Source organism: Myotis myotis, unplaced genomic scaffold, assembly GCF_014108235.1.
Source record: "Myotis myotis isolate mMyoMyo1 unplaced genomic scaffold, mMyoMyo1.p scaffold_m19_p_8, whole genome shotgun sequence".
NCBI lineage: Eukaryota > Metazoa > Chordata > Mammalia > Chiroptera > Vespertilionidae > Myotis > Myotis myotis.
Window position 1 is genome coordinate 93,468,026 of NW_023416390.1, and position 17,593 is coordinate 93,485,618.

General features: G+C 38.9%; 1 protein-coding gene across 12 annotated transcripts in view; it reads right to left on the bottom strand.

The window, feature by feature from the left end:
• WDR33 (WD repeat domain 33) overlaps positions 1 to 17,593 on the bottom strand; it is a 106,116-nt gene that overhangs the window by 39,095 nt on the left and 49,428 nt on the right. For 11 of the 12 annotated variants that reach the window (XR_004969507.1, XR_004969508.1, XM_036320354.1 and 8 more), the window contains exon 7: positions 17,369 to 17,466. Coding sequence is in view for 10 of the 12 variants with exons in the window: in XM_036320354.1 (XP_036176247.1) it covers positions 17,369 to 17,466 (98 nt within the window). In the remaining 2 variants the exon portion in view is untranslated. Of the gene's footprint in view, positions 1 to 8,327; positions 8,354 to 17,368; positions 17,467 to 17,593 lie in introns of those variants that run through there. The other variant, XM_036320360.1, reaches the window with a different exon arrangement.

The window sequence follows — 17,593 nt, forward strand, 5'->3', positions numbered from 1 at the left end:
ACACGCACACTCCACAGGGAGGGCTACTATTAAAGGGAGAAGCCTTTTGGGCAAGTGGACTTACATTAATCAGTACAAATCTTCATTCCAATATTTGGCCAACCAAGGATTACTGGACATTTGAGAAAAATCAGAAAGTAATAAAGAGAAAGACCAGGATAAAGAAAACAGACTAAGTGATCCGAAGGAGAACAAACAGGAATAGACCACAGCAAACCCAACACCTCAATTACCATGCTAAAAGCTTCAAGGGGTATATTCCTTCACAACAAACAGCAAAACCGGCCACTATGAGCAATGAAAAGACCAGAGAACTACTAGGAGATCTTGGAAATTAAACACATAGTTGATAAAATTTTCATCAGAAAGGCTGACTGGGCATGACTGAAGACAGTATTCTGGGAGATCAAAAGAAGAAACCTCCCAAATAGAAGGAGGAAAGGACAGAAGAGAAAATATGAAGGAAAACATACAAGCTAGATCGCTCCAACAGGCCCAACATTTATAGACTAAGTTCCATAAGACAAGCAGAGACAATGTGAAGTGATAAAGGGGAAAAACAAAGAAACATGTGAATGGGATAAAGATTTGAGATTGAAGATTACAGTGAGCCAAGCAAGATGAAATTTAAAATACACCTACTACAGCCCTGGCTGGTGTGGCTTGGTTGGTTTGGTGTTGTCCTGTGCACCAAAAGGTTGCCCTTTGATTCCCCGTCAGGGCACATACTGGGGTTGCAGGCTCGATCGTGCAGGAGGCAGCCAAACGATGTTTTCCCTCTCACATTGATGTTTCTCTCTCTCCCTTTCCCTTCCTCTCTAAAAATCAATTTTTAAAAAATATTTTTTTTAAAATTCTGATGGAAAAGCATTTTGAACCAAGAACTCTCAACCTAAACAAACTATGAGTCAAGTATGATGGCAAACTGAAGATCACTCCAGACATAAGAATTTTGAAATTTACCTCTGAAGCACTAACAAAATTCTGGGGGAAAAAAAATCTTTAATGTTTTCAACTGAACTGAAAAAAAAAAGAGTGGCCTTAACAGGGGAAGGCAGAGAAACCCCAGTGTGACTGCAGTCACAGGCACAGAAGAAATTAATCCACATTAGAGTGGGCAGCAGAGAACAAGTCAAGCATGTCCTCGAAAATAAAAATATCCATTTCCAATACTGCAAAATTAAAAATTGTGCGAAGATATAGGCTTTTAGTAACATTAAGAAAAAATATAGTAATTAGAACTTGCAAGAAAAACTACAGCAAACTAAATTGTGGCATTATTGTCAACAGATTATAGGACAATAGATTTAAGAAAACAGAATGTCACTTGATCTTTACATTCTTCAAGTAGAACAACTTTTAACTGCCACAGGGTTTATTATTATAAACACAATTATACTACTTGGTTCTGCAATTGACCGTATCACTCCTAGTAGTAATACCATTTATTGGTGTCTTTTTTTTTCTTAAAATTTTAACTAGTTTTTAAAAATCCAAAACAATGTTTAAGGGAGATAAAAGGGACAGAAGTAAAAAGACACTGTAAAAATAAATAAGTAAGTAAGTAAAAACAATGAAAAACCATCAGCACAATTACAATTGTAATAATAAATCCAGAAAGTAGAGGAACAGTTGGCAGTGTAGGTGCATGAAATTCCTCCAACTTTCATGACAGGAATAAAAGAGACTGTCAGACAGATACACTAAGAAATATATTCTTTTAAATTCCAATGATAATCACAGGAATAAATTTTCAAAATTTTTAAAAGATTATCTCTAGGGAATGGTAAAAGATTGGCAGGTTTTTGCATTTCAAGTTCCACTGCTCTATAGTGTTGGAGAAAACATTTTACCATGGTGGAAATTTCCTAAAATGTTAAATTCTATGTTGCCTCTAGTTTCTGACTAGACCACAACATTCTTAAACGTTATCATTAATGACTCTAGACATGAGGATAACTCAGAAGTATCTTCCAAAAGTTTAAATGTTCATTCTCTTTGTTCCACCGAATTTACTGTTAGGAGACTAACCAAAGGAAAATTTACAAGTGGTAACAACTCTAAAGGTACAAGGAAGCTTAGCACACAACTGTGTCTTGGCAAAAGCCTCTTGCAAATCCTAAATGCCGTCAATGAGAAGAGCTCAGTATGTTGTGGTAGGTACGTGCTATAAAGTGTTGAAGCAGTGACCTAGAGGACTGGGGTAGTAATGAGATGGAAAGATGACCATAATACACTGTGTCATGACAGAATAGCAGAAGAATATATGTAGTATAATCCCATTTTGTGTAGTTTTCTAGAAATTCTTTTGTATATGCAGAAGAATTGTGAAAATATACACACCAAACTATTAACAGAATTGTAATGACCTCTGGATGTGAGACTGAAAGGTGAGGACACTGACTTTTTACTTCTGGTTGTTTGAACTTTTTATAAATATAACCTTTGTAAATTGCAAAAAATTCTTGAGAAAACAACGTCCACATTAATCCCGGCCACTGCTTTCCTTACCTTCCCGCCCTCCATCTCCCCAGCACTGTTGCACATACACCCCAGCCTTCCGTGCAGCACAGTGGAAACGTGTAGATCCAGAGCTTATAATTCTCTCCAAATCTCATTTCCATGTGATACTCAGAATATACCTGACGCCCTGCATGACTGACAAAAAATGCATCTTAGTGTTGCATTTGGTCTGCAGCCTGGTTGTTAGGGGTGGTGCTGCCGGGAGGCCAAGGTATGCATGATGCCCCCGTGTAGGTCATTAACTAATATGTGGTCAGCCTGTTTTTTATTCACCATCTGTCATCTTCTTGGTGACAAGACAAGGTGTAGAAAGACCAAAGTACATCCACTTTAACTAGTGGGAACACTTCTGAAAAGGTGTGCACTGATAGTAGGCTTTGTGGAATTCGGAAAGACACATTTGTGTATGTGTATATGCAGAGTTGACACATTTCTTTGCCAGTCACCCACACATAAATCACTAAAGTATGTCCTCAGTGTTTCCCAGAGCGAGAACGCTGGTTAGCCAGGTCTCTGTGGCAACACTGCAGGCTGTGCTCCACGGGAGCAGTGTGATATCCGAGTTCCGTTCCTGGTCTTTAACTCTCATCTTCAGCCATCATGCTGAACACAAAATCAAAGTCATGTGGCTTCTCAACCTGAACTGTGCTTCAAGAAAGGCTATTCTTTCACTACTCATTTTCAGGAAAGGCAACAATAAAAGGACACAATCAAATAATAAATGAAAAAATGAAAAGAATTAAGAAAAATAGAACAAATGAGGACTTACAATGTGACCACAGTGCTATAGTTATATAAATACTAGCAACCCAGTGCACAAAATCCGTGCACTGGAGGGGAGGGGAGCAGGAGTTCCCTCAGCCCGGCCTGTGCCCTCTCACAGTGGGGAGTGGGCCTAAGCCGGCAATCGGACATCGCTCTCACAGTCCAGGACCCCTTGCTCCTTACCACCCACCTGCTCACTTCTCCTTACCGCTTGGCTTGCTGCTCCTTAGCGCTACTGTGGAGGCAGGAGAGGCTCCTGCCACCACTGCTGCACTCGCCAGCCGTGAACCCTGCATTGAGCATCTGCCCCCTGGTGGTCAGTGCACATCATAGTGACCGGTCGTTCTGGTCATTCAGCCATAACAGTCACTTAGGCTTTTACTATATAGATCTCTAACAATTAATTATTTAATTTTGGTCTATTGTAAAATGTCTCTTAAAATGTCCAAATCAACAATCCAAACCCAAGCATGAATCATTTCTTTGGTCATTATATTTTTCAAGATATTGTAAAGATAGTAAAAGTAGCAATGGAAAGAATATTCTGGCCCAGCTGGTTTGACTCAGTGGATAAAGTGTTGGCCCAAGGACTGAGGGGTCACAGGTTGGATTCCAGTCAAGGAAATGTACCTCAGTTGCAGACTTGATCCCTGGCCCCAACAGGGCACATGAGGGTAGCAACCAATTGATGCTCACATCCATGTTCCTCTCTGTCTCTCTCCCCCTCCCTTCCAATCCTATATAAAAAAAAGGCTAATATGCAAATTGTCCCCTTGACAGGGAGTTTGACCAGGGGGCTAGGCTGGCTGGCCAACCACCCACAGCCCCTCCCCCTGGCCTGCCAACCACTTGTGGCCCTCCCCCCCAGCCAACCCGGCCCGATCAGCCCTGATTGGGGCGGGACAGCCTAACCCCACCCATGCATGAATTCATGCACCGGGCCTATAGTCTCTATAGAAAATCAATGGAAAAACATTCTCGGGTGAGGATTAACAACAAAAGGAATATTCCGCTCTAAATTAAAAGAATACTTCAGTATATCTTATACACATCATATATGAATTTACCTAACTAGAACTCAAAAAATACGATAAAAGACCAGGTAGTGGTTCTCAGGAAAGATTCAAATATATTATCTGTTCAAAAACCAAAGCAGCAAGCACCCAAACATAGGAAAAGAACAGAACTCTGGGAACTGTGCATGGGTAATGATGTGAGTGAAATACTGCCCTAAGATAATACTGTGGTTCTGACATGACAGTGGAAGTGAAGAAGTATGAGAACTTTTATAAAGTTTTAAAAATAAGTCATAGTTCCATTTTAATATAATGTTATTTGTTTAAATGTGGCTTATAATACAATTAATTTTGTATTATCATCACTACCTAAGAGTCACTATTAGAAACAGGATAGTTACATATGCTACCCCATCCCAACTCCTGATCTAGCAAACAAGTTCCTTTTAAGTAAGCCCTTTGTAACACCTTTCCTGATCAACCCACCGCCTCTTAAATCAAATTAACTTCAATATGATACTTCCTCTAGACCCGCCATGCTTTCCAGCTATTTCCTTGCACAGGATTCCAGACTTAAGCAACAAATGTTTATTCATGCTGCAGCATGAGTAGAGCCTGCTGTGTATTTCTGGGACCTTCACAACAACCTGTGAGATAGGTGTCATTAGCCCATGTTACAGAGGAGGGAACACAAACTGAGATAGACTGACTTGCCCAGTGGCATTCAAAGCCAGACCAGCTCACTCTCAGATGAGTAATGTTTAAAGTAGCCCAGAGGAAAAACAAAGGCTGCCCCAAATAGAAACTATGACTGCACCTAGAATTTTGGAGCAACTGGGGAAGAGGTTCAATTAATATTAATAACTTCTTCATTGTCACTTAACATCATAAACAGAAATTACACTATAGTCTATCATTAAAATTTAAAGGTAACAGCCCAGCTGGTGTGGCTCAGTGGCTGAGCATCGACCTATGAACCAGGAGGTCACAGTTCGATTCCCAGTCAGGGCATACACCCGGTTGCAGGCTCAATCCCTAGTAGGGGGAATGCAGGAGGCAGCCGATCAATGATTCTCTCTAATCACATGTTTCTATCACTCTCTCCCCCTTCCTCTCTGAAATAAAAATATATTTTTTAAAAAATTTAAAGGTAGTAAAAACCATAATGTACCTTACCCTTTTCATAGAAAAAAATGACGATACAAACACACTCACACTCATGGACTCTGAAAAGACATAGTAAACTGGTATGATTCTACATAAGTCCTGGTGAGTGGAAGTATAAAGACATAAATGAAAATCTAGTGGTTGTAGTAAATAATAATACGAGTGAATTTTGTGGGGATTATGTATGTGAGCTGCTGCCTAGACAGATTTAGTTTCAAAATATGAAACCTCAATCCAGGCACTTTAACCAAGAGAATATACCATAAACCTAAGCACCTAAATTATATGATGATACATTCTGACATCTACACATAATTTAGTCACAGTAAAAAATGGTTACACAGTAAGTTCCCTACCAATCTTGAAAACTGAGGTAACTTAAGAACGTCTTTCCCATGCAAAAATATGTACTGTACTTCGTAAATAACATTTAAATGATAGGGTGTTTAAAATCTAATATAAACACATTTTTCTGTGTGAAATAGTATTTTTTTTTAATCCTCACTCGAGGATATTTTTTCTATTGATTTTATTTATTTATGTTTTTAGAGATAGGAGAATAGAGGGGGAGAGACAAAGAGAAACATCTATGTGAGAGAGACACATTGCCTGGTTGCCTCCTGCACACCCCCCCCCCCCCCCCCCCCCGACAAAGGCCAGGGCTGGAGCCTGCAACCAAGGTACATGCCCTTGACTGGAATCGAAACCAGGTCCCTTCAGTCCACGGGCCGGCACTCTATCCCTGAGCCAAAGTGGCCAGCACTGTGTGAGACGGTCATTAGCTTGGTACAAATCAACAACACAGTAGGTCCTCAGGTGACCTCGGAGGTCCGCTCCTACGGCGACGTAGCACGATGACCGCCTAAGTCGGAACCACCTACATAAGCACCTACGTCACTCACAGGGAGCACAGACACAGCAGTAATGAAGTGAAACAGAAAAACAAACTTAAAAGAAGGATAACAATTCCTGACCTTTACTTGTGGTAAATAAATAATAAAAAACATAAAGCACATATGCACAGACGTCGAAATGATGGAAGTATTTTCATAAATAAATGGGAGATGGCAACGTAACCACGAAACGACGTATGCGGAGTCTGACGTAACCCGAGGGCTGACTGTATTCCAATGCTACTGCTTCTCCACCAAAAGCACCAAGGTGGACAGTTACACAATCCACATCCTTTCTTAAAGGTTTCCAAGGTTCGCCCGGCCGGCATGCTTCCACAGTTGAGGATCAACCAATGAACCAGAAGGGCACATGCCCAATTTGTGGGCTCAATCCCTATTAGCGAGTATGCAAGAGGCAGCTGATAGGTGATTCTCTTATATTTTAGGGGGAAAAAGGCTTCAAGATTCTCAAAAACACTCAAAACTACCATGAACCTATGAAGATTTCAATGAAAAAACATGATTACATTTATTTCTATATGAAAGCTCTACAGAACTAGCAGTGCCAACGTGTAGACACTGTTTGCCTATAATGTGTCTTATCTAATGGGCTAAACATTTTGAATCCTCTTTTCATGTGACACTACACAAAAGTGATCTGGACTTATTTGTAAGTATTCATAGTACGTCTTAGCTACAAGCCTAACTTTTCTGGTTTTAAAACTTACTCAGTTTTTTACCAAATGATAAAAAGAATTAAGTATTATTTAGTATTAAGGAGAATATCCAAAATTTATTATTCAAGGTGAAGATACAATAGAAGAAGCCTATCTTGCAGTTTATTGGGAAACAAATTTTGTTCTGAAGATTTTTTAAATATATTTATACTGATTTCAGACAGGAAGGGAGAGGGAGAAAGAGACAGAAATATCAATGATGAGAGAGCATCATTGACAGGCTGCCTCCTGCACACCCCACACTGGGGATCAAGCCTGCAACCCAGGCATGTGCTCTGACCAAGAATCGAACTGTGACCTCCTGGGTTCATAGGTCAATGCTCAACCATTGAGCCACACCGGCCATGCAAGAAGACCTCTATATTTCAGATTGGCATGAGCAGATATTACAAAAATATCTGATTTTAAAAAATTACCATTTTGCCCAGCCAGTGTGACTCAGTGGTGGAGTGTCAACCTATGATCCTGGAGGTCACGGTTCAATTCCTGGTCAGACCACATGTTCAGGTTGCAGGCTCAGTCTGGGCATGTTTAAGAGGCAACCAATTGACATGTCTCTCTCACATCAATGTCTCTCTCGTTCTCTCTCTCCCTCCTTCCCTCCCTCCCATCCTGTCTTAATGGAAAAAATATCCTCTGGTTTGAATTGACAAAAAAATTAAGTTAAATTAAAAAGTTGCCATTTTTAAAGTCAAAAAACTATAAAAACTACCTCATTGATCAAAGATATTCTTTTATGTACTGTGGTGCTTACTTTAGAATATATGTGAAATTAAAATATCATTAAAAGTGATGCTTTTAAATCAAAAATCTTTAGCCATCACTTGTCCTGCTCAGGAAGAAAAGAATAACTGACCCTCTCCACCATACCTAAGGCCAGGTACCTAACCAGGCACATAGCACACAAAAATTATTGGGATAAATGAATTCAAATTTCCTTTCAGTTATCTTTGATGCACACATCTAAGCTGGAATGGAACTGTGAAAACATGGTCCTTTTTGCCTGAGGTCAAGAAATTTTACAATTATAATTTTTAATTGTAAGGTATATAAAAGTTCATAAATATTAAAAAAATTTTAAAAGTCCCTTTGATATTTCCTGCTTTGCATTAACACAGGCACTACAGAAATGAACCGCTGACTCTTCCCAGAGGTGAAAACACACTCCTGAAGCACTGGACACTCATCCCTACACACTCCATTCAGTGCAGTGGCCCCAGGATTAATGCAGGAGAACTCCATCACCTTATTCCTAAAAAAGAATATAGAGGACTCATCGAGAGGAAAGGAACCCATAAGTACACACAATTTAAGAAAAAAAGAATATTACTACTTTTGAGAAGTCCCTGTGTATTCCTTCCTGGATGCATCTGACTGTGATTTTTAATAAATGCAAAGATTGTGTGGTTTAGCAGTGTATTATGTTCTCTTTATAACTAAAGTGATCAGAGCACTGTAGATGCTTCTCAGAAATTCCTGAAATCTGATTTAAATCAAACTTTACTTTTTTTTAAGTTGGTTCTTTTTTTTTTTTTTTTTAAATATATTTTATTGATTTTTCACAGAGAGGAAGGGAGAGAGAGAGAGAGCTAGAAACATCGATCAGCTGCCTCCTGCACATCTCCCACTGGGGATGTGCCCGCAACCCAGGTACATGCCCTTGACCGGAATCGAACCCGGGACCCTTCAGTCCGCAGGCCAACGCTCTATCCACTGAGCCAAACCGGTTCCGGCTTAAATCAAACTTTAAAACAGTTTTCTAGTGTATCATAAAAAGGTGAGTGAAAGACAAAAGCTAATTAAAAGAAAAACAGTATTGCCCTAGGTGGGTTTGCTCAGTGGATAGAGCATCAGCCTGGGGACTGAAGGGTCCCGGGTTTGATTCTGATCAAGGGCACATGCCCAGGTTTCAGGCTCGATCCCCAGTAGGGGGCATACAGGAGGCAGCCAATCAATGAGTCCCTCTCATCACTGATGTTTCTATTTCTCTCCCTCTCCCTTTCTCTCTAAAATAAATAAAAATACTTTTTTAAAAAAGAGCCCTAACCGGTTTGGCTCAGTGGATAGAGTGTTGGCCTGCAGATTGAAAGGTCCCAGGTTTGATTCCGGTCAAGGGCATGTACCTTGGTTGTGGACACATCCCCAGTAGGAGGTGTGCAGGAGGCAGCTGATGGATGTTTCTCTCTCATAGATGTTTCTAACTATCTATCCCTCTCCCTTCCTCTCTGTAAGAAATCAATCAATTTTAAAAATAAATAAATAAATAAAAAAGAAAAACAGTATCTATTGTGGTACTTAACCACTGATAAATATTTTTATGATACCATTTTTTATCGTATACTTTTAACAAAGGTCCTACCTACTAAAAATATATTAGATATATTTATCTAATTTTATCCCCTCTTTACAAAGCTCTGCATTTTTAACTTTAAAAATTATCTGCCGAAACCGGTTTGGCTCAGTGGATAGAGCGTCGGCCTGCGGACTGAGAGGTCCCGGGTTCGATTCCGGCCAAGGGCATATACCTGGGTTGTGGGCACATCCCCAGTAGGAGATGTGCAGGAGGCAGCTGATCGATGATTCTCTCTCATCGATGTTTCTAACTCTCTCTCTCTCTCCCTTCCTCTCTCTAAAAAATCAATAAAATATATTTTAAAAAAAAAAAATTATCAAAGATCGCCGAAACCGGTTTGGCTCGGTGGATAGAGCATCGGCCTGCGGACTGAGAGGTCCCGAGTTCGATTCCGGTCAAGGGCATCTACCTGGGTTGCGGGCACATCCCCGATGGGAGATGTGCAGGAGGCAGCTGATCGATGTTTCTCTCTCATCGATGTTTCTGACTCTCTATCTCTCTCTCTTCCTCTCAAAAAAATCAATAAAATATATTTTAAAAAAAATTATCAAAGATCTAATTAGCTGGGAAGTTCTACAATATAACAGGGTAGCTAAATCAGCAGCAAATGGAAATTTAAGTCTCATCATTCAAAATTAACTCATGCAGACAGTTACAGAATATTTAATAAATGTAAAGATGCATAGGTTCTTTCTGAAAATTGCTGCCTACATTATTAATCATGGTCATTTGTCACTCTCAAAAAACTGTAATCTTTCTATACAAGTGTCTGGGAACTGCCATCGACACAGTTGAAACTGAATATGACGGCAGCAACATGCAGCTCTGCCACCCCAAGAAAGCCACAGACCTCTTTCCAACAAGTTTTTGTTATATTATGTGCAATATTTAGAACATGTGCAAAGATAGAACAATGAAAGCCAAGTATAAAAATCTAAAACAATTCCTGTAAAACTGTTACTGTCCCATGTGAAATAAATATTTTAGGGCCTTACTAATCTCTTTAAATATGCTTTACAAGTAAATATTAAGTCTTTTTCCCTTTCATAATATACTCATTATTTACAGAGGAGAACCTACCATAACCCAGTTTTTTTAGGAGAGAAGAGGGAAAAGATCCTTAAATCGATTTTCTTCAAAATAAGGAAACCCAGACAGAGAAAATAGGTGTCCCTATGTAACATGTGTACACGTGGTTGGTTGGATGATTAAATGAGATGTGCCTGAAGTGATTTGGTTTTTTTTTTAATATATTTCATTGATTTTTTACAGAGAGGAAGGGAGAGGGAGAGAGAGTTAGAAACATTGATGAGAGAGAAACATTGATCAGCTGCCTCCTGCACACTCCCTACTGCGATGTGCCTGCAACCAAGGTACATGCCCTTGACAGGAATCGAACCTGGGACCCCTGAGTCCGCAGGCCGAGGCTCTATCCACTGAGCCAAACCGGTTAGGGCCTGAAGTTCTTTTAATATTAAACACACTATGTTACTGAAAGGAATTATTCCGCTACAGACTATTTTAAAGGAAGACGGGTGTTTCTGTTTTCATTGTGGGGAGAATGAACAGGATTTTGTGGAACATTTTGTGAAAAAAGTAACTACAGTCCTTTAAATCATAAACCACATGGTTTGTCAATTTTACTTTAATAAGTTAAATTATTTCCAATAAAAAATAGAGACTTTTGAAACCCTCAGACTTTGTAAACATGTCTTCACACAGTTCAGAAGCACACTGCTAAACCACAAAAATCTTCACAGAGGGGTTGATCTCATTAAACATACAGTCAAATGCAATCAGGAAGGAATGCACAGGGACTTCTCAAAAGTACTAATAAGCACCAGCTGGTTTGGCTCAGTGGATAGAGCGTCGGCCTGCGGACTGAGGGGTGCTGGGTTCAATCCCTACCTAGTAGGGGGCATGCAGGAGGCAGCCAATCAATGATTCTTTCATCAATGATGAGAGGGAATCATTGATGTTTCTGTCTCTCTCTCTCCCTCTCCCTTCCTCTCTAAAATCAGTAAAAATACATATATTTTTTAAAGTACTAATAAAAGAGCAGATTTTTGTGGATGAGCTGCTGCTCTCCCATACTGCCGGCAGGATTGGAATAAACGCTCATATACGATTCAACACTGTCTCTGCTTAATTGGCTCAAGTAGTAACAGGCAGCCCAGTCCCATTGATTGTCCAGTTACATATTCTGGCGACCACCAAGGGATGTAGTAAGTGAGAGATTCCTCTGGGGAGGACCAGATATGCATAAGTGCCCTCCAGCAGGCTGCACAAATAGCAGCACCCGAAGGACATTCTGAGCTGGCTAGGACTTGTAGGCCCCCAGGACCTGGGAGTCAACCTTGGAACCATTCCATTTAAGAACTGCCAAAGATTAACAACCTTGTTGCCCAAACAATGGAGTCCCACCCCAGCCTCCTACTTCCCCAGGCCTGTCATCCCAACTTCCCCATGTAATCCTTGTCCTACCCTATACACGCAGCTGGCTTATGGGGCTGCAGAGCAGAATTTTGTGAATGACCTGCTGCTCTCCCACGCTGCCAGCAGGATTGGAATAAATGCTCATATGTGATTTAAAAAAAAAAAAAGTACTTATAATACTTTTTCTTAAGTTGTGTGTACTCAGGGTTCATTTCTTCTCCATGAGTGCTATATTTAAAAACTGAACACACATCTTACTTTCTGAATAAGTGTCAATAGACTCCTTATGTCCATGTTCTATTTATATAACCTAGTATGTATCTTATAACCCATTGTAGTTTGAACTATTCCTGTGTTAAATTTTTTGTTGTTAAATATATCATACACTGAAAATCTATAACCTCTATGAATAGTTTTAAAAAAGAACAGTAAAATGAACTTAAGTAACTAAATGAGTTGCCTGTTCCCATGCCCCTCTGCTCTTCAAAAAACTACAATTCGGTCATCACAGCTCAGGAAACATTATTGCTGTTGTTACTTTTAAAAGATCAAAACGGCAGTTTAACATAGTGGTTTGAGAGTGTGAACTCTGGAGCCCAACAACCTGGATTCAAATATGACCTTGGGCTAGGTTTACTTAACTTTTCCCAAACTAGGCTACTCAGTTGCAAAATGTGGATAAAAGTACTTATCTCACAGGGTTATTAGGAAGATTAAATGAGGAAGATTACTATGCCTGGTTCATAGTAAGTGTAATGTGTCAGCTATTATTATTAAAATCAGGAAGGAAAGACAAAATTCAAGCGTGTGAGACTTGCAGCCTGAATTCTTTTTAGGAGTATTACGCTTTTTACTAAAATTGACTTCAGTGTTCTTACCAACTCCATTTTTTCCAACGCTTCTCATTTACAGGTTAGCTGGTCGTAAGTGATCTAACTACACTGATAAAACTACATTTCTATCACTAGCATGACTCTTCTCCCATACTATCCATCTTAAATTTGTGAAAATATTACCTTCCCTATTGAAATTTAAGAAGCACGATAGGGGTCAAAACTAGTAAAAAAAACAACAACAACAAAAAAAACTTGTACTTATGGTAGTATGTATAGTGTATGTTAATTAAACAAATCCATTTTAATAGGTCTATTTAGCTTTGAGTCAAATGCATTAGCATCAGTAATCTAGAGCAGGGGTGGGGAACATCTGACCTGTGGGCCGTATGCAAGGCATTAGGGGTGAGTTAATTAAATGTTTGACCAAATATAGCAGGCTAGATTTTAAATTGATAATTTTGTATAGCCTGCAAATGATGTTAAAAATATCCAAATGCCTCTTGGAAGAAAAAAGGTTCCCCACCCCTGATTTAGAAGCTCATGTACTCCTGGTGCTTAAATGTTATTTTAATTCCAGTCCATAAATTGAGTGCTGCAATTTATATGAAGGACAGAATGTGCATAAGTGATGCTGACTTGCATATGGGTAGATATACATATACATGGTACTTTTCAATGCTGCACTATATTCAATTTACTAAATGTCTGCCTGTTTTTCCGACCTATGAACCAATCATCAAGATCTTTTGAGTAGCAAATCTCCTGACAATAGATCTATGCTCATTGTAACCTTAAAAATACGGATTACTTTTTCTCATTTAACTTCTTCCTTTTCCAAGAAGCCTACAAAAAATTTCAGGAAGAACATCAAAAAGCAACTGTAAATTCTGCACTCAATAGTACGGTATCTGGCTTCTATCATGCATAGGGACCCTTGTATGCTCACAGCTGGAAGATTACACTAAAGACGTGCCAGCTGTCTTCAAGTACTCCAAGGAGCCATGGAGAAGAGAGTACAGACTTAATTCTTCATGTTCCAGAGGCAGGATAAGTTGTAAGGAAACAGATTTCTGAGAGAGGAAAAGAACTCTCTGAAAATTAGAGTAATGTAAAATTGGAAAAGGGAATCATGTAAGGCAGTGAATACTATTATCACTAAAAATGTTTGAGTAGAACACTGACATTTAGGAATGATGTGGAAAAGGTAAGTATTTAATAAAGAGTTGGACTACATGATCGCAAACCTCTCCTTCAATTAAAATGTTCTTGAATTTTATTAATACTTAATCCCAAGTGATGGTCTAATGTACAACACTAACATGCTATAGGCATATGCGTACCTGCCCGATGTTGCAGAGTGTATGTGGGATACATGATTATGACCCCTTCACCTGGGGCAACTGACATTTTAGAAGTTGCAAGATCCTATCCTTACTGTTTGGAATTCTGTCATTCCATGATCCCCAATCCAAGTGAAAGATAGGAAAATTATAAGAACATTAATTATATTATTTTATAAACATTTCTAAAATTCAGAAAAAAATTTTTAAATGAGGAAATATGGGTAATCTATATTTATAAAAGCCTACTATGCATATTGTCAACCAGGAAACCAGGAGTTCAATTGCTCACTATGACATACGCTGACCACCAGGGGACGGCGCGGAACGAAGGAAGGCCCTGGCCAGCACCTGGCAGCCAGGAAAGGGAGGCCCCAGCCAGCAGCCAGAAGGCTCCAATTGGTCCTGATTGCCAGCCAGGCCTAGGGGCCCTACCCATGCACGCATTTCATGCACCGGCCTCCAGTTGAAGTATAATAACTTAACCACCACACCAGATCTACTATTATATTAAAACTACTTGGGTGGTATAAATAACATGGTTTAAAACAGTTATATTTAGCCCTACCTGGTTTGGCTCAGTAGAGAGAGCATTGAACTGCAGACTGAAGGGTCCCCCCGGGTTCAACTACAGTCAAGGGCACATGCCTGGAATTGTGGGCTCGATCCCCAGTAGGGGGCAAGCAAGGGGCAGCTGATCAATGATTCTCTCTCATCTATATTTCTATCTCTCTCTCCCTCTTCCTTCCTCAATGAAATCAATTTTTAAAAAATTTTTAAAGTCATATTTACTCCATATACTGAGATACTAAGAAAAATATCATCAAAATAAAGTAAAAAAACAATGTTTAAGCAGTAAAACATGGCCTGGCCAGTATGGCTCGGTTGGAGCATCCTCCCGTATATCAAAAGGAGGCAGGTTCTATTCCAGGTCAGGGCACATCCCCAGTCGGGGCATGTGTGGAAGGCAACTAATTGATGTTTCTTTCTCACATTGATGTCTGCTGTCTTTCTTTCTCCCCTGCCTTCCTTTTCTCTAAAATTATTTTTTTAAGCAAAAAACATGAATTACCTAGAATATATATCCTATAAGTACATGAAGGTGTATTATTATACTTTTATGCCTCTTTGCAATTTCCATAGTAAAACTTAAAATAAAAAGAGGACCCACATTTTTAAAAAAATGAATTTCAACTCTCAAATCAATATAAACATGATAGTGGGTCTTTTTAAGTTACAGGAAGGACAGGAATGGGTTAGTATCCACTTAACTATATCCAAATTCACTTGGACTCAAATCTGAAAATATTTAACTGCTCTTTAATACCTCACATACAAAGGAAATTGCAGAGGAAAAGTTCTTAAGCACTATTTAGAAATAGTTTCATTACTAAAATTGAATAACACTTCATTAGAACTTGGATTTGAAAAATGTTACTACATAACAGGTTTGTTTTTTTAATCCAAGATGCATAGTAGCTTTATATCTGACTTCAGGTATTATAGTCTTAATCTACTATAAAATTAATTGTTCTTGATAGTTTAGAATTGCTTTTAATACATAAAATTATTTTGTTTCCTCTGTATTTCTTAGAATTTCCAAAGCCTAGAAAAAGGTGTTTATCTAATTTCTGTTTAACAGCTAAGACTTCTACTAATAGTGAAGAAAGAAGAAACATTAGTGTAGTATTAGACTAGTAGTGAAGTGGTAAGATTCTAGTCCTGGCTCTGAACTTACTTTACACTGAACATGTCACTTAAGCCTTCCAGGTCATAGTACTCACCCATAAAATAATTCAAACCTGATGACTTCAGAGACTGCATGCACCCAGTCTCTGAGGCTGGACAATAGGATGACCTTCATAGTGCGTGCACACTTTCACTGTGATGGTACTCCATCCTTACACTAGCTATTACACACAATACTATGGATGAACCCACATAAAATGTGCAAGGCCAGGAATGTTTAAGCAAATGTGATTTTTTAAACATACTGTACTGAAAAATGGGTGAGATATCAAGGGCATTTATTTTCTTTTCTAGAATGCATTGACACTATATGCTGCAAATAAAGCTCTGAAGTTATAAAACACTTACAAATCAACCAACACAACTAATCCTGCTGACTCTTGAACAGAAAGGAAAATCTCTGAGTAATAATTTCTTGACACCCAATACCTGTGGCACCTATACACCCATGGAAACTGTTACTTTTATGGCATAATGAAACCAAGAGCATGAAGTACAATGTACTCTTGGTTAAATCAGGGCAGGTGCAAATTAAGCACTTGAGAAAACTACCTTCCTAGTTAGTAATAAACTAATGAGATTTCGTTAAAAGTGTAAATGTTTGTGTCTACATGTTTATATTGCATATAGAAAACACAAAGTTAATTCCCTAACCTCTAGCACCACTTAACTTCCATAAATGCTGTTGATGTGTTGCTGGTATTTCAAAAGCCCCACTTTATGAAGTCTAAAACTAAGCTAATACAAATGAAAATATAGACTTCTTTTTTAAGATGGAGTGATTAATAGATGTTAGTTTATAACTATGAAATCAATAAAAGTAAACAAGGACCCTCCAAATTTTAGTAACAAATGGGTCATGTAGTACAAATGTGATAAAATGAAAAAACAAGCTTTCAGAAATATCAACACTAAGAAGTAGAGCTATTGATACATCAGTTAATTGCAAAAAGACTGCCAAGAGACTGTGAGCTATCTAAATAAAATTATAGTGTCAGGATGTTGGAGAAAGGTATCCAGGGTACCAGACATGAAAAGGAATATAGCTCTAAAAAATGCATACACATAAGCAAGTAATTGGGGGAAAGGAATCAAAGAAAGGAAACACCTATGTTTAATTTATAGCTCAAAGAATTCAAAGATAATATTAATAGTAAAAATCTACAAAGTGACTTTGAACCAGAGGGTTTAGGTTTCTTTAAAGAGCCTACGACAGCCCAGCCGGTGGGGCTCAGAGGTTGAGTGTCGACCTATGAACCAGGAGGTCAAGGTTCGACTCCCGGTCAGGACACATGCCCAGGTTGCGGGCTCCATTCCCAGTGTGGGGCGTGCAGGAGGCAGCCGATCCATGATTCTCTCTCATCATGGATGTTTCTCTCTCCACCTCTCCCTTCCTCTCTGACATCAATAAAATATATTAAAAAAAAAAAAGCCTACGACAGTGTGTATGTGAGAAAACTGAATGGAGATGTAAGCTAGTATTGTGGTATTGTGATTTAACCACAAATGCCTTCCTATGTAAATATTCCAATGAGTACTGTTAGTACACATACCTCGGAGAATTCTTTCCTCATGGCAACGAAGAAAGTCCCAGATTCTAACAGTGCCGTCATCAGAGCATGTAGCAAATTTATTATCCGTGGGTGAGAAACTGTTACATGAAGACACACAGCAGGGGAAAGAAGTCAGCATTTAACAGATTATCTGTGCTTCTCAGACAGGGAAAAATAAAAACACTGTGCTGCCTTATAAATAGAAGAGGGAAGTATCCACCCATG